Source organism: Saccostrea echinata, unplaced genomic scaffold, assembly GCF_033153115.1.
Source record: "Saccostrea echinata isolate AGI-Se365-2 ecotype Australia unplaced genomic scaffold, CSIRO_AGI_Sech_v1 ptg000008l, whole genome shotgun sequence".
Taxonomy (NCBI): domain Eukaryota; kingdom Metazoa; phylum Mollusca; class Bivalvia; order Ostreida; family Ostreidae; genus Saccostrea; species Saccostrea echinata.
Window position 1 is genome coordinate 4,182,371 of NW_026889757.1, and position 19,173 is coordinate 4,201,543.

Genomic DNA, 19,173 nt, shown 5'->3' on the forward strand with positions numbered 1-19,173 from the left:
CACTTTCAGAAAGTTCCAGTTGATTATCAGATCTGCATGGTTGCTCTGGAATTTAAAACAAAAACGTTTCCAAAGTTAAATAATTTTCTGTGACATGCTGATTTTTTTATGAAATAAGATCCATTTTTTTGTTGTTGTTGTTGCAAGAAGAGGTTTGTTTTTATATAAAAGAAAAAAAAAAACTTTTCTTCAGTATCCCATGCAATTAATTCGGAATGCTTATAATATACAACTGAAAATTTCGTCTTTTATAAATAAGTGAAGCGACATTAAGATTTGCAGTGCAATATGTTTTTAAATATTATATTACTGTACGTTAATTCATATCAAAAGTCTTACTGCATAAATTCGCTAGTCTTTAGGTCGAAACCGATCTTTTAAATCAAAAATATGATATGTTACAAGGTAAATTTGTAAACGACATGAAAAATTGTTATTTGGTCACGTTTTTATAGAATGACTGGTATTTCCTATTACATTTCCTTATATTCGCCCAGTAAACATTAGATCCGCCCAACTGTTTTTGACACATTACGCTATCATTGTATATAATGTATCCTTAATGTCCCGGTCGTCAGAAAACATAAACTTCCTTTCCTTGTCCACGCCAGGTCAAATCTCTATCTCCATATCCTCGTTATCGGTATTTCCCTTTCATTTGTTCCAATCACTTCTACCTGTTCGATCGGAACTCGGAATCTGGTTTTTCATTGTGTTAGTTTTAACGTGTTATGAACTTGTTTCGTTTAAATGCCTGTCATTCATTCATAAGGAATTTGGGTCGATACGGTAGAACTATTGAAATTCAAGGGAAAAAAAGCTGTGTAAAGTTCCACTCAAAGGAACCTGGGTGTATTCACCTAAAAATGGCGGAGCAGTATAGTAGTTAAATTAATTAGTGATAACCAAGACATATTTGATTAAAAGTGCGTATGTTAATGCGGACTATAATTGAATTCGTTGAGTAGCCGTGTGATAAGACTATTGTGTTACCAAACCACGCTTCTGTACGTTTACCTGAGGATTTTTCCGGGTAATTTAAGATCATTTACACATATACCAACTCTTTACAAACTGGTATACACGCCCTAGAGAGAGAGGGACACTGTAATAAGTTTCCGTATAATCTGCCAATGGATTGATTAACCAGTTCCTAAATGGCTACTGCACTCAATGGAACCAAGGTTTGTTTTGTTTACGTTTGCTAAACGAAAAGTGTAATGAAAAATGTAATGAAACACTATTGGATTCAACGTTTACACATTTGATGGTAATATTAACGTGAGAAAAAATTAATGATGAATGTTGCAAGACGATGACTGTGTACATATTTTATGATGAATGTTACTGTTGCTTCAGAGTTTTGAATCGAGTTTGTCGTCTGCAATCAATGAAAAGTTTACTGTCAAGTATGCAAATGACAATTTATGCATATGGCTTTTCTATATATGTCTTAAAAAATTAATTCAAAACATCAGAGCACAGAACGAACAGCAAATCACCTGGCTGTACTTTTTTGTTTTGCTCAAGTGCATGTAATTATAAATAATTAATAGTTTTAATTAATTCAAAATCTGAACCCGTATACAACTCAAACATACCCGAACGATGTGCATTTACTTTGTACTATTGAAAACATTTTTGATTTCTTTACAAAAAAAAATATGGAGAGTAGATGCTCTTTTCTGTTAACCCCCTTTCCCTAACGCTAAACGATTAAGAAATTTTCTGATTCTATATCTAGGATACAGTGAAGGGCAAGCTGTATTTAATTCTTGATATTGTTTTTAAGTTAAGATTAACACCTATCTGTTGCTTGTTTTTGGTAACATTTTTCTGTATCGCCGTACAAAGTAAGAAGAGGAATTTCAATAACTTTATCAGATGAAACCTTTACAACAGAGAGGTGTCTGGCTTATAGTGTATCATCTCTACATCAAATATCATTTCGAAGTCAGAAAAAAGGACTAGACTTCATTTCTTTCATATCACAAATAACAAAGAATAAATTACAGCTATTTAAAATTTCACAATAGTTCTGTTATATCACACACAAAAACTTGGAAAGGTTGTGTTTTTAAATTGTTTGGATTGGCCAATGTATTTGGTGTGTCATTGTCAATAGGACAATGAAGGTATATATAATGAAATGATGACTTGCTATAGGTAAGCTGTTAAGCTTCTTAACAATGTGTCACGTCCCTTGTAATTCATTCCCTAAAATTTTCAAACGCGGAACTGGTATGTAAAAGGATTGTATACATTGATATTTCTATCTAAAATTCTTTCCATTATTTTTCTTTAAAAAACGTTAGATTTTTTAAGATTCATATAACATGCCCCTCACCTAATCTACCCCTGCAATTTAATCATTTTCAATATGTATGTTAAAAATATGCTAATTCATAAGGTAATTGTAACCTGTTAGTCCAACAAGTTGCAACAAACGAACATCTGTCATGTCATATCATACACTGTTATAACTTAGCTATTAATAGATCTTTCTACCCAGTGACACACCTTTCAAAATGAAAAACAAGCTGTTTTCGAATCAGATAGGAAATCCTTTTTTTATGCACCAGTGAATACATTAAATGTGATACAACCTAATCCCTCCAGAGTTTCAAAATTGTATCAGTCGTGGAAAGTCGAATAAAAAAGTAAAATAATTTGAGGTAGTGCATGAAGACTTCAATTCTGTTCTTATGATTATTAATCTCCTGTTTTCTTTTGTTGTTTTACGTCGTCCGCCGATCACAAACTTTTGTCACATTTTCAGCTTCTTCTCTAGAATGACTGAAACAAAATTTCAACCAATTGTTTGGCATATAGCATCTATGAATAAAGTGAAACAAAATTTTCAAATTTCAATGTCCCTGCCTCCATGAGTCCTAAGAGTAGGAACCAAAACCAAATTAATGCAATCTTAAAAGAAAATCTTCTTCACACCTGAACATGCAGAAGGTAAACTATTTGCATTACAGAATTAGCAGTAAGCCCTTGCCGCTGCAGGGTTCAAACTCAAGGATAAGACTAACTCTTACATTAAAAATGTATTATATATATTAAGATAAAATCTTTACTCACTGACATCAAGCAGGAAATTAAACAGTTGGTATGATTATAGTAAGTACTCAGCGTTGAAATTCATTGCTCTCATGTTCATGTTTCAGGCCTTAAGGTTGGACCAAATCGATCTTGTATTGAAAATACATTACGACTTTGAAGAAAGTTCTTCTGTATCAATGGGTATTTAACAGGAAAACGGCTCTTCAATTCCAAAACTGTGAAATTCATGCCCCAAGGCCCATGCTTTCAGGCACCAGAGTGGGGCTTAGTTGGTCATGTATTGAAAATACAGACACACAAATCTTTTAACTCATGGATGTCCAGTAGATATACCTCTCGCATGATTATTTTAAATGCTTAGCACACATTCAAACTTTTAAATTCATTCCCCATCCCTGGCCGTGGGTTCAGGCACAAGGATGGGTCTAAGTTGATCATACTAGTTTATTGAAAGTGGATTACATATTTGAAATCTAAACATCTAAAAGGCAGTTTGTTGGATGAATAAAATGAGCAGCTAGTCCTCTACAAAAACTCATAAAATTCATGTATCCCCTGTTCAGGCCACATGATGGGGCTATAATTGGTAATAGATTGAAATTTATTGCACAGTATATCTTATCTTCTTTACTTCTGAACTTCTAAGAGACAAGCTGCATGAATCAGATAATAATTTTAAAGTCCTCACTACATTGTGAAATGATATGAGACCAGTTTCAGTTCCAGATGGGTTGATAGCCTAAGAAACTCATGATACTCAGGCTATTGTCAAAGTGTCTCAACAGGTGTCTCAAGCCTCCTGTTTTATTTTGGCCATGCAATAGTACATGTATGTTTATTTTTGGTCAAGTTTGCTTTTCTTTATGCTTTTTTAGAGGCTATCAATGAGTTTTTCTTTCCATACATGAATTTATGCATACCTGAAAACCATCAGCTTTTTACACTTGAAATTTGCTAGTCTCTTTATTTACACAATAACATAACACCAGCCCGATATCTTATCTATCTTATTGCCGTGTACATGACCAGAATATAATGTTATCCTTAAACCTTACCATTTACTTTCCTTTGAGGTTTCCAATTAGAACAGTAAAATTAAGATTTCTCTGAGCTTTCAATCTCTTTTAAGCTGTAAATGTAAGATACAAAATTTGAAAGATTTTTAAAGATACTTTGAATAGAGTCATTGTGACTTTTAAGAATGAACTTTTCGTGGTATTTTGAATGTCCGTATAACATTCCGTAACACAGAATTTAATGATAAGTTTAACGAAACTGACCACAATAGGAATTAAGGGATCGGAAAACTTAGGTTTAAAGTAATCTAAAGAGTTAATTCGAAATCGTAAACAATCTACAATTAACTTCTACTTCTTCAGGTTATGACCTTAATTTTTACCCTAGTAACGCTATGTTACAGTTTTTAGTACAGATTGAATTCACAAGGCGAAGCAGACTTTATGTTGTGTAGTAACAGATTATAAAAAGTATTGACATAGAGAATACACAATGTTAGCTTTGAAAGTAATGAAAAAATGACGAAGATGTGTATTGCTTTTCATGACGTTGACTTTTCAAATGAAATATGAACTAAGTAATCTTTTCGGCAGCCAAATGGATGCAAAACCTTTTTTTTGTTATCGTGATAAAGTATATTTTTAATTGTTGGCTTTTTCGTCTGACGACGGTATGGGCTGCAATCTTCTATAACTATTGAGCATTATATCTGCTGGCCACAATATATGCTACATATAGCGACATTATTGTTTGGCAACAATTCCGTTAAAATTTGTATATATTTTTGCCAGTGACAATATACGCTGGGCGATAGTTTGTAACTTTCAAAGGGATGAAACATGAAAGAATTATCTTATTGCATGGCATCAAATAAGAGATTGAAATGGAATATGACTGTGTTTTTCTGGGGAAAAATTGTTTCTCAATATCCAAACTATTTTAATTGCCTCAAGGAGCAGATTTTATTGAGAAACATGTAACAGCAGAGTCTTTGTTTCTAAGCCTCATAGATATTACTTTTGCATTATAGAAGAACTTGGATTTAAGGAAGCTCTAAACACTGCACACTAAAGAGTTCTAACTGTAGGGTAGTTTTATACAGTTAGAGTGATCTGCCCTTAGAAGTAAGATAGAAAAAATGGTTATTTATAGTTAATTACACAACTTGTAATAGATTAAAATATTCGTAGCATTATATTAGACCAAGAATAAATTGAATTCATTATTTCCATTAATTTCCCCCAATGTTGGTAAACAACAAAATACATAGCGGGATCTAGTCAATTTTCTAACAAGCCTCTTTTATCACTCCTCACGAATATATTAACAGCAGTAAATGAGAAACTTCACCAGTACTGCAAAACATATTCGAAAAGTGATTTTAAACAAAATAATGTGGATATAACTGTACCCCAAAAAAATATCCAAAGAATTTTGATATTAAAGAAAACAATTTGGATACACTGTACAAAAAAATCCAAAGAATTCTAAGATAATTTGAAATAACATGTTTTCCTAATATCAATATTAATATCAAAAGATGACTTTTCAGCACTTTATACAACAATCCATGATAAAAATCATTTGGCATCATAGAAAACTAATTTTTCAATGAAAAAGGTGAAGATAACAAACGGTGATCGATCTAAAAAAAAAAAATCAACGAACAATACAGATCTGTGAACAGGGCATAAAAACGGACCGAAAATATCAGAGGCGGGATCAGGTGCCTAGAAGGAGTAAGCATTCCCTGTTGACAGGTCACACCCGCCTTGAGCCCTATTTATTGATCAGGTAGACGGAACATTCCGTAGTCAAATTTAGTATAAAAACAAACGCCTAACAATTGATATGAAACACATCAGCCAAACTACCACCTATTGATAGATTATATTTGTTGACAAGGTAATTATAAAGACCATAAAATTTACGAAATGCTAACGAGGTTGTTGAAATCCATATAACATCAATATATCTGGCAATTGCCTTCGTCGATTTAAAAATTGATCGTACTCAGAGCATGCTCTTGAGTAGTCTTGTTTAAAGTCATCATTTCGTAAGTTCTATGATCGATACAATGGCCTTGTCAGCAAGTACAATCTATCATTAAGTCAAATTCTGACTGACGTTTTTCATACTTGTTGTAAGACCATTATTTACACACTGAATTGTCGACGGATTTTCCCGTTATTTCCCGATAATGACAAGGAGCACACGTCGGGTGTGACCGGTTGGCAGGAAATGCTCACTCCTCCATGGCACCTGATCCCACCTCTGATGTATCAGAGGTCCGTGTTTGCTCTGCTCCTGATTTGTAATGTTTAATGGACTTCTGAGCTTGAATACTGTTCGTTTTCTCCATATATTTCATTGCAAGACGTAAACACCAAAGCACTAGCAGGTGATAGAGGAATGTTACTACATAATATACCAGGGGATTTTTGCATATTTTGTGATTGGTCACCTAAAATTTTACTTTGTTAAAACCATTCCAAACATAAATACTCTGAAGTTGTTATTTAAAAGTTTCTTGGATTTCTAATCGACAATATCTGTATAGTCTTTGGAGATAAGGACTTCCAATAATCTGTTTCAAGAGAATTTTTTTGTTTTCTGATGAAGCAGAATTTATTTTTAAAAAACTTCTACATAAAAGCTGAATATTAAGCGAGACGCAAATTTAGCGATTAAGCCGTAATTTTAGCGATTTGACAATATTTTGCAAGATAGCCTTACCTCCTTAGTGCTGAATGAATTGTAAGTGATATGCAATTTTAGCGATCTCAACATCTTAATTCGCTAATAATACGAAAATTGAATCCTTGCTAAAAATGCTGCTAATACGATAAAAAGAAGTTTCCTGCTCTGGCCTCCAGTTCGACATTCGTATATATCAATAACATTCTATCAATTAACAATATCCACCTTCATTCATGCGTTGGTTCCATTTATCCCACTGAACTTGAAATAAGATGCCACAGAGTCTGACACATCTGTTTGATATTTGGATGTTTTACTAGAGTAAGACATTAATGCCAAACTAACAACTAAACTTTAAGATAAACGTGATGACTTTAAGTTTTCTTTCAGCAACTTCCCTTGTGAGTGTAGAAATATATCATATGCATATGGTGTTTTTGTCTCCTAATCTATTCGATACGCAAGAGCATAGCTTTTGATTGTGGACAATTTTTAAATCGACAGGCTACTAACAAATTTTGGTGTTATAAAGGTGCCAACAATCTCGCTTAAAGTCAAAATCTCGCAAATTTTATGGTCGATACAATGACATTGTTTGTAAATAAATCCTGGCCTTACGTCGAATTTTGCAGCTGTTTTTGATACAAATTTGTAGGTCGTTATTTTCATGCCGAATTATCTACGAATCACTCCGTTAACCCAAACAAGACAAAGGGATTACGTTGAGTGTGACCAGTAGGCAGGGGATGCTTACTCCTGCATGGTACCTGATCTCTCTGATGTTTTCAGAGATCCGAGTTTGTAATGTTCTGAATTTGTATTGTTTAAATGGACTTTTGAGAAGAACTACTGTAAATCACTTTTTATTTGCGAGAACTTTATTTTCGCGTAATTTCGCGAGACAGCTCGCGAAAATTTCATTCTCGCGTGTAATAGTATTCCTTAAGATTATATAGAGGAATAACAATAATCCGTGAAAATTATGTCTCGCTAATAAAGAATCAATGACTATATCGCGAAAATAAGGTGTCGCGAAAATTTAGTGATCTACAGTACATTAACTGCAAAACAATTTCAATAACTTCGATTGCTACATTTCTGTGCCCCTTTAATGAACTCTTTACTAATTTGTACCTTACTTTATAGATGATAGTGTTTTAATGTAGCAAATTTTTTAATAAGGCAGCCACTTTTTACAATATCTGGCCAACGTTAACAATGCTCTTGGCTAAAGTTAATTAAAAATCATTTCCTTAAGCAAAATAAACATACGCTCCGAAAATCAATGATAACAGTGTATATCAGGAACAAGGTATTTATCCTCACATCAAATTACTGATGTGAAAGAGGTAATAATGAATAAAATAAAGCAACATACATAGCTGTCTTCTGTTTATAAGAATAACGGCTTTATATGAACAAAAAATGAAAAACACATTGACCAATACACTTACTTGGCTGACCAGGACGAGCGGTCAGTTATCGTGTCCTGTAATTGACATATCTTGTTATACATGTGTACCTAATAACAGTAATGGCCCTTTAGTCCATGCAGGAAAATTATATCCACAGTAATGAAACACCCAAGTGGTCCCTATTGTTAACATCTATAAGAAGAAATTACAAATGATGTACATACGAATTTTGATGATATTGATATAGATATGTTAGTTATTACAAGGTGTTTTTGGTCAGAATAATTGCAGCTAATATAATGATAAACTTTCTAAGATTTTTGTTTGTCACAATTAGCGCTTGTTTACATGCTTCAACTCTGCTTAAAATAAAATCATTTCATCCTAAAACAACCCCCCCCCAAAGAAAATAACAAAAAACAAACAAAGAAAAAACAAAACAAAACAAAAAAAACCAAACAAAAAAAAAAACAAAAAAAAAACGATCAAACAAACATATATAAATACCCAACATACACATATAATTTCGTCTATTTTTCAAAATAAATAGAGCAGAAAACTTTTAATAATTTCATCTGAAAGAATTCTTACAAAATACAGATGGGGTATTGCATTATTCACATTTTACCAGCCACAAAATCAAAACCAAAGATGATAGATTTTTCAGTCGATATGGACCCATAAACACATTTTTGTTAAAACGTGTGGTTTAATACATATATTTGTGTAATATTACATTGTGTAAAGCTCCCTGAATGATGATTGTCTTATTTGCAAACCTCGAATTCTATTCTCTAAAAATTTGACAATATAATGCATTTTCTATCTATCAATCAATACCACTGTACATGTATATGGATAAAATTAAACATTTAAAAATGATTGATTGTCAACAATTGAATGAGTCATTTGTGTTTAGTAAGTTTGTACATATATTGTTCATTTTCTTGCACGTGGCCAATACTTCTTTACTTGTGGACAATAACTTCCTTTTTGTGGAATGGCCTTTAGAGGTATTCGTAAATGTGTAAGTAATGGTCTGCAAACCAAGACTAAGTTCCATATCAATACGTACATAAAAATAAAACTGGCGCGCATAGTTTATGTATTTGTTTTTGTTATAGGCTGCCAAGCATGTAAGCCAAATATCCGTGGGTGGATCAGCTGCCCCTAAAAAGAAGGAATCCCTGCCATCCACGCCAGCGTTTGGGGGAGACGAGAGACATTTTAACTTAGCCGTGATTAATGGGGAAGACACTCAGGTCAAACAACCAAGGAATGGCGAGAATGGGGAGGAAGAACTCGATCCAAAGTTTGGAAAAGCGACTTTGTCAAAATCAGCCCCAGTTGCAGACGTAGTGGTAAGATATTTTTGTTTGTTTTGCCCTAAATGGAATTATACACATTAAAAGTTACCAGTACCTTATTTTTCATGGAACTCGTAATAGAACTGTACTTAAAAATTTTTTTTCTCAAAAAATCAGATTATCCTATTGAATTTAATAATCAGGGTGTAGAGATATTGCATGTTAATTACCATAGGTTATGTCAATAAGTTTTTTAGCTCACCTGAGCTGAAAGCTCAAGTGAGCTTTTCTGATCACCCGTTGTCCGTCGTCCGTCCGTCTGTAAACTTTTCACATTTTCAACTTCTTCTCAAGAACCACTAGACCAATTTTAACCAAACTTGGTACAAAGTATCCTTGGGTGAAGGGGAGTGTAAATTCTTAAAATAAAGGGCCAAGTCCCCTTACAAGGGGAGATAATCAAGAAAAGACAAAAATAGGGTGGGGTCATTAAAAAATCTTCTTCTCAAGAACCACTGGGCCAGAAAAGCTGAAACTTATGTGGAAGCATCCTGGGATAGTGTAGATTCTAAATTGTTAAAATCATGACCCCAGGGAGTAGGGCGGGGCCACAATAGGGAATCCAAGTTTTACATTGAAATACGTTAGAAAAATCTTTAGAAATCTTCTTCTCAAGAACCATTGGGCCAGAAAAACTTATATGGAAGCATCCTGGGGTAGTGTAGATTATAAATTGTTCAAACCAAGACCCCCGGAGGAAGGGCGGGGCCACAGTAGGGAATCCAAGTTTCACATTGAAATATATAAGAAAAATCTTTACAAATCTTCTTCTCAAGAACCACTGGGCCAGAAAAGCTGAAACTTACATGGAAGCATCCTTGGGTAGTGTAGATTCTAAATTGTTCAAATCATGACCCCCTGGGGTAGGGCGGGGCCATAATAGGGAATCCAAGTTTTACATTGAAATACATAAGAAAAATCTTTACAAATCTTCTTCTCAAGAACTACTGGGCCAGAAAAGCTGAAACTTATATGGAAGCATCCTTGGGTAGTGTAGATTCTAAATTGTTCAAATCATGACCCCCTGGGGTAGGGCGGGGCCATAATAGGGAATCCAAGTTTTACATTGAAATACATAAGAAAAATCTTTACAAATCTTCTTCTCAAGAACTACTGGGCCAGAAAAGCTGAAACTTATATGGAAGCATCCTGGGGTAGTGTAGATTCTAAATTGTTCAAATCATGACCCCCGGGGGTAGGGCGGGACACAATAGGGAATCCAAGTTTTACATTGAAATATATAAGAAAAATCTTTAAAAATCGTCTTTTCAAGAACCACTGGACCAATAAAGCTGAATCTTATTTGGAAGCATCCTGAGGTAGTGTAGATTCTAAATTGTTCATATCATGACCCCCGGGGGTAGGGCGGGGCCAGAATAGGTATATTAAAAGGGGGGAAATCTAGTAAAGAACAGCATGGCCAAAGTTACGCAGGTGAGCGATGTGGCCCATGGGCCTCTTGTATTTGTATACAAAAGAAACCAATTTCACAATAATGAATATGATCCAGTCTCATTTTATTGTAATTCAAGAGAGAACGTCTTACAAGTGAAATACAACCACCAAATCAAGACGAACTCGCCAATGGTAACGGAAACCATGAAGCCGGACCGCCGTCCAGTGACTCCACGACATCAGATGAGAGATCTTCTCACAGTTCCACACAAGATTTCCCAGAACCATCAGGTTCGGCGACCAGCTGGACGATCTTCGCACAGTCCTACTTCCAGGTTAAAGGCTCCCATACATACCTTTGCTCAGCTTTGCAACAACCACTACTTCCAAAAAAAGACAAGGCAGAAATACTGGTAGGTTTCAAATAATCTGTTAGAAGTACACATTAGATAAATTCTTATTTTTTAATGTTTTTTTTTTTAATTTCAAAGATACAAACAATAAGATGTATAGCCTACTCATTTTAGGTTGTTAAAATTGTTTAAATTTTCAATCACTGGACATCTTAACAAAGCAAATAAAAAAAGTTTGTGATAATAATTGCAACTTTTTGGAATTTAATACTTATTGTTGTGCTACAGGCATCCCTTGCATCTTGGGTAACTATTTTAAGAATCATGGGAGATCTTCCGGAATCTGATCAAGGGGAGAGCATAGATGTGGCTGGGGTGAGTTATTTTATGTAGAAAACAATTTATGTCGAAAGCTATTAGATGAAAGTACATCTGCCTATTTGAAATTCAAATTAGATCACCAAAAGGAACTAATGGCAATTTCTCAAATGAATTATACTGAAGATGAAAGAACATGCATTAAAATTATAATCCAGAAAATTAGCCAATTAGAACGGATATAAAGTCTGCCTCGAAGTACTTCTGAAAAAAGTTGTAACAATTCATTTTTATCATCATGATAGAGTGCACCCCCAATTATAAGTCAAGTGAAGCAGAGTTTTCATAAGAAATACACAAAGCGTGATGTTGACGAGGCTTACAAGAAATACTCGGAGCTGGTGAGTTCATGCGATTAGACATAATTAAAACAGTCTTCCAAAAGTAAAGTATGACCTTGAATTCAAGAAAACAAGGGTCTAGAATCAGAATTATGTATTTATATTTACATATGATTTCAGCTAGGAAGTAAAATAGAAAACTTTATAAAACTCTAAAATGAAAAGGCACATTTTGATGAAACACAAGGTATAGTTTCGAAAAAAAGTATTAAATAAATGAATTCATGTTCAAAATAACATTATTTTTTTAATGATCAAAAATATAAATCATATCGAACCAAAAGAAATACAATATCTATGAGCTTAAAAGTTTGTTTATAATGCTCACCATATGTTTTACATTTTATCAGCACACATTTTTCAGAATTACACTAAAACAAATACAATAAAAATCATTTTTAGTTTAAGGATCCTTCACACTCTGAAGTTCGCAATTTACCATTTCTGTCCGAGAGGGTTAGCTCTATTCTGGAAAAAGTCCAGTATGTCTGTGCTGTTGGAATCTACAAACCAGAATTAAGGTAAGCAGCAGAATAGAAGTTCTTTCAAAATTTAGGTTTGTTGATTTTACAGATTGATAAGCAATCATATGGAAGATCCTCTTATATTAGTAATTTTATGCAAATGATCAAATTACCACGTAAAAACCTTTTATAAATTTTCATTTCAATTTCCATATTAAGCAACATAAAGATATATTTTCAGTTTGAATATGATAAAATTTTCTTCAAAGAAGACAAAAAAGACTTGAGGTGTTTCAAAACGTGTCTGTTACAGAGACGAGATTTTTTGCCAAGTTTGTAAACAGCTGACCAATAATCCCTCTCGGAACAGCACAGTTCGAGGCTGGGTTCTTCTGCATCTATTGGCGGGTTGTTTCACGCCCACAGAAAAAGTAGGTGTCTTGAATAAAGAAAATGTTATGATTTTTTTATATGAATGACAAGGAGTACAAAGGGTTTGTAGGTCGATGTTTCATGTCATTATAGTGAGAGACTTTGATCAACAATGATTCAGAAGAATATAAATCAAGTTCTGGAATTTCAGAATTTATACACTCACTCAATAGGTAGAATATTTTCTTTCAAATGAGGTATTTCTGCTTTCAGTTTTTCCCATGTTTCCTTCATTTCCTCAGAGAATCGTCTCCTATATTTGCATGTCGGGTTGAGCGTCTTGTTCGAAGAACTGCCATAGTGGGAACAAGGGGATATCCGCCCAGTTGGCTCGAATTCCAGGTCTGATCTGGTTAACACATTACGTAATAGCTATTTAAAGAAAGAACAAACAAACAAAATGCATTGTATGGTCTTGTGTTTGATTATGCAGGCTTCCAAGAACAGCAAACCTATACTAATTCCCATGTCTATGATGAATGGACAACGGTTGATAGTAGAGGCAGATTCAGCTTCTTCTGTTCAAGAACTAGCCATGCAAATCTGTCATAAAGCCGGCTTAAAGGATTCATCAGGGTTTTCCATATACATCACGCTCATGCAACGTGTATGTCCTGTTTCTATTTTTTGTAAAATTATCAAAACGCATCTCGACGAAATAAAAATTTAATACCAATTAAAATATTTTTAAGTGTAATATAATAACAATATTGATTAAATATCTTAAACAAGCAATGATTTCTGCACAGATTTCATGTCTTGGAAATGGTCTCCACCGTGTTATGGATGCTGTGGCAGAATGTGAACAACACACACGACAAATGGGCATGCGTGAAAGTAGTTCAACATGGCGGTTATATTTCCGAAAGGAATACTTTGTTCCATGGCATAATCCAAAAGATGATCCAGAAGCTACAGATCTGATTTATCAACAAATTATGCGTGGAGTCTCCGTTGGCGAATACAAATGTGAAAAGGTTAAAGACATTTTGATTTATCCCGATTCTATCCATTGTTACCGAAGGTTGTTACAATATTAAGATGAATAATACATAGTTTCAAAGAAGTAGAAATTATACTTTTTAAACAAAAGAAAAGGGATTTTAAAAAAAAATAGATATTAAAAAAACTTATAATCAAATATTTACCCAAATGAAGAAATATTTGTTAAATTTTGAAAGTAATGAAATATTTTTTTTTCTTAATAAAAAAAACCTAAGGATGAAGATATGGCAAAATTAGCAGCCCAACGTTATTTCATTGAAAATCCAGGAACTGTGGACACAACAAAACTACAGACATTTTTAACAAGTTGGCTTCCAGAATCCAATAAGAAAACCATAGACTTACCATATTGGACAACAAAAGTAATGGAAGTGTTACAAAATGACATAACGAAAGACCGCAATAAAGTTCGGGAACTCAAATGTGATGTAGTGAATTTTGCAAAGGAAAAGTGGCATTCTGTATTTTCACGATTTTATGACGCTAGCAAAATTCAAAATGCTACAATGACATGGCATAATGTAATTCTTGGACTGAATAGTAAAGGGTTACAAATTCTTGATGAGGAAGAGGACGTCAAAAGTTCCATTTCATTTATAGAAATCACAGATGTCTTTAAAGGAAGGTCAGTCTTATTTTTTAATCACTGAACAAATTTAGCCTAAAAATTGATCACGTAGTTAACTTTTTTCAAAGAAAATTAAGATATAGATTCTAATACATGAACCCTGATTCCGTTTTCCACCATTAAATACGAATTAAAGAGTCGGAAGCAAAATTACACAATGAAAACGTATCTTATGTCACAAGATTTGCAGTATAGGATCACAGTCAAATAAAAAATAGTACCACTTACAGGCACTCCGTTACCATTAGTACCCTTCGCTCTGAGGACTTTGTGGTCAATTCTAATCATGCTGACGATCTTTACTTGTTGGTCAATACGTTCATGGATGGTCTACGACGAAGGTCAAAGTACGGAATCGCTGTCCAGGATTCCACGCAAATCGGTGGGTTAAATTAAAATTAATTATTGGAATGATTGAATTTGAAAGATTTATAATGTAAAATTTAAGTAAATCTGTAATGATAACATGATCGTTCAAGTTTTGTTGCTTTTTTTTCCTTTGACATAATTATTAATCTTTCAGACATAAGTTAAGAAATCCAGACTGTTTTGCGTCAGAATGTGTATAAATTAAGTTTCTAAATCTAGATGTCAATTGATATGGCTATTTATGTAAATGTTCCTACAGCTGTAAATATCCCTTATCTCAAGCCGAGGACATCCTTCTTGATGCCATCTAACAATTATCATGCAGCTTTTTATACTTACTGCCATCTTTAACAAGTAGAGACAAACGAAATATGATTTCTTTAACGAAATAGTTTATATTCCCTGGTATTGATGATCATGTTCTAGATTATATGTTTCCTTAAATGTTAGCAGTTAATACAACTGCTGAAATACGTATTGAAAGACGAGACTTTTCCACAGCTGTTCTCTAGAGGACATTCTTGCGGGTTGTCCAAAATTTGTATTTATATTATAAAAATTAATCATGAGTCGTACATATTTTTATATTCTTCAACAAATTGTATTTATTCTTTAATCCGTTAGAGATTTTGAGTTGGAGTGCAGTTGATCAGTTTTTATATTACAGAGGGTGCAATAGGAGTAAGCCTTACCAAGGGCGACCTGGTTGAACTGGAGCAACCTTATGAACATTTTATGAATGAAGATGTATACAGCGCCACCTGTGTTAGAACAGGAAAACTCACAATGATGCCAAGGGACTTAATATACGTCATCCCAACTGTCGATTGTCCAGCTCACGATACCTTAGTAAGAATTAGAGAGCATCAACAATAATAACAGCAAAATATAATCATGAAATAAAATTAAAAATAAAAAAAAACCTACACGTTGTTCAGTTCATAAGACATATCAAAAATTCATTTTTTTGCAGGGCATGTTAACTGTACAATTACGCAAAGATCCTAGTGTTTTCCCCACCCATCGTTGTGTTCAGCGAGAGCATACGTTACAAATGTACTCAAAACTTCATTTTAGGTAGAGTATTGCTTGTATATTTTTGTAACAGACTTTATATAGATTACAATATATATTATTCTAATTGTTTACTAGTATCTAATGTTCAAACGAAGCCTAAAATCTTCTTGATAAAACTTTACAATTAAGATGGTAATTGTACAGGTAATATCATTACATCTTTGTTTAATTAAGACGGAATGATTTATGCTAGTTTGTATTTTAATTACAGACATAGCAGCGATAATGCGGTTACCAAGTTTTTATCCAAAGCTTCATTTAAATCCTCCAAGAAAGAGAAATCACAAACAAACTGGCAATTTCAAAAGGAACCAATCAAAAAGCCGCTACTAAGAAGAACTCATCTTAGGGAGGAGCTTAGAAGAGCCAGTTGTAGAAGTTTTCTTGATATCCTTTACATGTTTCATACTTGAAGCATAATCTATTAGAGATTAGAGGAAATACCAACTGTTTAAAATACTTTTGTCTAGATTTTATGATGATGTGATGTTACCGTACTTTTTTATGATATTGAGACATTGGTTATCATATAAAAGAAATACGCGTTAGGTGAAGATAACGTACAATGATCATCTTATAAAAAACCTACATACAATAAAATATGTAAACAGGGCATAAAACACGGACCTCTGGAAATTCCAGAGGTGGGATCAGGTGCCTAGGAGATGTAAACATTCCCTGTCGACCGGTCACCCCCGCCTTGAGCCCTATGTATTGATTAGGTAGACGGAAGAATATAGTGATGTAGATGACGTATTTTAAGTTATTCGTCCATAACCGGCTTACCTATTCAGCAGTACATGGGGGACAGCCCAATTCCTGACCAGATGTCGGAAATGGAATTATCCAATGAAAACATTATAGAACCAGCCATGAGAAGTGTATGTGATTGACAAATAAATCTTGTCATATTTTACCACTAAATGTTAACTCCGGTGATATTAATGAAAAAAGCATGTAAAATAGACTGATATTCAAAGATAATTAAAACTGGTGTAATGTTATAAACAAATTGCGCACACGTATATTACTTTCTTTCTTTCAGAGACACATGCGCGATGAAATATACTGCCAAATTGTCAAACAGCTTACAAATAACCCAAATAAGTAGGTATTTCTTTATGCCACGAATAACTCCGATTTTTTATGAATATATTACTAGTTCTTTTCCTGTCCATGTTCTAGGTCTGGTGAGGATAAAGGCTGGCGACTACTTTATCTTCTTTGTACATGTGCAGTGCCAAGTTCAGAACTTTATGATGAATGCGAACAATTCATGAGAGGGTGTACACATCACTTAGCCCAGAAATGTCTGAAAAGACTTAACCTCACTAAATCGTATGTTAATGATATCGTTATTCTATTTCGCTGTTATCAAGTATAAATGTAGAATACATTTTCATGATATTCTTTTTCTTCTCAGAGACGGAGCACGGCAGTACCCACCACATCCAATGGAACACGTTGCCATGACAAATAAAAGTAATACAATCAAAATCACCATAGGTTTCCCATTCCAACAACAGCAGGTGTGTATTTACGAAACACAAGCTACTACAATGTAGCCTGCTGTCCAATCCATTTCTGTTTCAGCACATAATAAAATATGTTCAAATCAAATTACTACAATGTAGTTAATAAATAAATCCATTTGTAAAGATAACTTCAATTCAACAAGAGGTCCATGGACCACAGCTCTCACCTGAGTCACTTTGGCTCTGCTTTCCTCATCAACAGATTTTTCCCCTATACATTCCTATGCTTAACTTTGATCATCTATTGGGCCCCATAATATTCCCAGGGTCATGATTTGAACAAACTTTATTAATCTTCACTTCCTTAGGATGGTTTGTTACAACGCACTTTGAAAAATTACGCACTTTGAAAAAAATTTTCAAAGTGCGTTAATTTTGGGACCACGTTAACGCACTTTGAAAAAAAAATATTTCTTTTCAAAGTGCGTGAATATCGACCATATTAACGCACTTTGAAAAAAAAATGTGCACGGTTTGGTCAATATTCTTGCAAATTTTACGTATGATATATAATTATTTGAGCCTGGTTGGATAACTTTTCGGTGATGACATCAGGATCTGGGATATAGACGTTTTAAATAATTTTTAGGAGTTGTCTTGTTTCCAAAGGTTCTCGTAACTGTTATAAAAGGGAAATAGGTCTTAGAAATAATGGAGGAATGATTGTTTAATAGCACAGTTTCGTTTCTTTTTTTCTTTTCTTTTCAAAATTTTATCAATCTCTTAAAAGTTCGGTAGATGTAGGTGTCGATAAGTGACTTAAAGCATCGCATTTTTCTTAGGGAAAAGGGAGCAATTATGATTTTTCCATACCATGAAAACTCTCTCTCTCTCTCTCTCTCTCTCTCTCTCTCTCTATCATATTCATCTATCTGTCTATTGTGAACATATATGAAACAATGGTTGACTCATTTATTTGATAATAAGAAAATAAACATTAGCCACATTACTCACTCGACTTAATTTTTTACCTCGTTCACTTTTTTTTCAAAAAGTTATGCAGTCAGATTACTTCTAAATCTGTAATTTGATATCATAAAAACGCTAGACATGTCAAATAGCATGTTTTAATTACCATGTAAATGCATTTTTTCTGAGGAATCATTGTGGACACATTTTGAATAAAGGTTATGCGGCTCTCTTCTTTAATATAATAGGGTGCGTAATTTTTTTTCCAGGAAAGCTTATCTCAGTTTTTTCATCTATTGTACGTTAACTCAAATTTGTTGAGAGAAATAATATCAATGTCATACCAGTTATGTAAATACATATATCTGTGTAGGAAAGATAGAGAGTTGGGCTGAGGGACTTTCTACCTGTCTTCTCCTCGTTCTCGATGAGGGTAGATCAATTTATCAGTTTATTGGAAGAAATATAACAAATTAATGCTGTCTATTAATATTATTAAAATCTAAGTCCAGAATTTTTGTTTTATACGTATTTTTTCAAAGTGCGTTAAGTGTCTCCATGGTAAAAAATGTTGGTGTACACTCTTAACGCACTTTGAAAAAAAATTTCAAAGTGCATTAATTTTGTCCAAAATTTTACGCACTTTGAAAAATCTTTTCAAAGTGCGTTGATTTTGTCCCAATTTTAACGCACTTTGAAAAAATTTTTCAAAGTGCGTA

At 33.6% G+C, this 19,173-nt stretch overlaps 1 protein-coding gene across 1 annotated transcript in view; it reads left to right on the forward strand.

The window, feature by feature from the left end:
- Nucleotides 1-816: 816 nt before the first annotated feature.
- The window catches only part of LOC133180947 (myosin-VIIa-like), a 43,658-nt gene continuing 25,301 nt past the window's right edge, over nt 817-19,173 (forward strand). Inside the window, exons 1-19 of the mRNA XM_061315414.1 lie at nt 817-1,184; nt 9,326-9,562; nt 11,101-11,376; nt 11,605-11,691; nt 11,940-12,035; nt 12,438-12,556; nt 12,813-12,930; nt 13,145-13,273; nt 13,365-13,538; nt 13,681-13,908; nt 14,152-14,561; nt 14,795-14,946; nt 15,601-15,782; nt 15,907-16,010; nt 16,222-16,397; nt 16,797-16,891; nt 17,056-17,117; nt 17,196-17,348; nt 17,434-17,539. Coding sequence (XP_061171398.1) covers nt 1,158-1,184; nt 9,326-9,562; nt 11,101-11,376; nt 11,605-11,691; nt 11,940-12,035; nt 12,438-12,556; nt 12,813-12,930; nt 13,145-13,273; nt 13,365-13,538; nt 13,681-13,908; nt 14,152-14,561; nt 14,795-14,946; nt 15,601-15,782; nt 15,907-16,010; nt 16,222-16,397; nt 16,797-16,891; nt 17,056-17,117; nt 17,196-17,348; nt 17,434-17,539 — 2,931 coding nt within the window. The 5' untranslated portion in view covers nt 817-1,157. The remainder of the gene's footprint in view (nt 1,185-9,325; nt 9,563-11,100; nt 11,377-11,604; nt 11,692-11,939; nt 12,036-12,437; nt 12,557-12,812; nt 12,931-13,144; nt 13,274-13,364; nt 13,539-13,680; nt 13,909-14,151; nt 14,562-14,794; nt 14,947-15,600; nt 15,783-15,906; nt 16,011-16,221; nt 16,398-16,796; nt 16,892-17,055; nt 17,118-17,195; nt 17,349-17,433; nt 17,540-19,173) is intronic.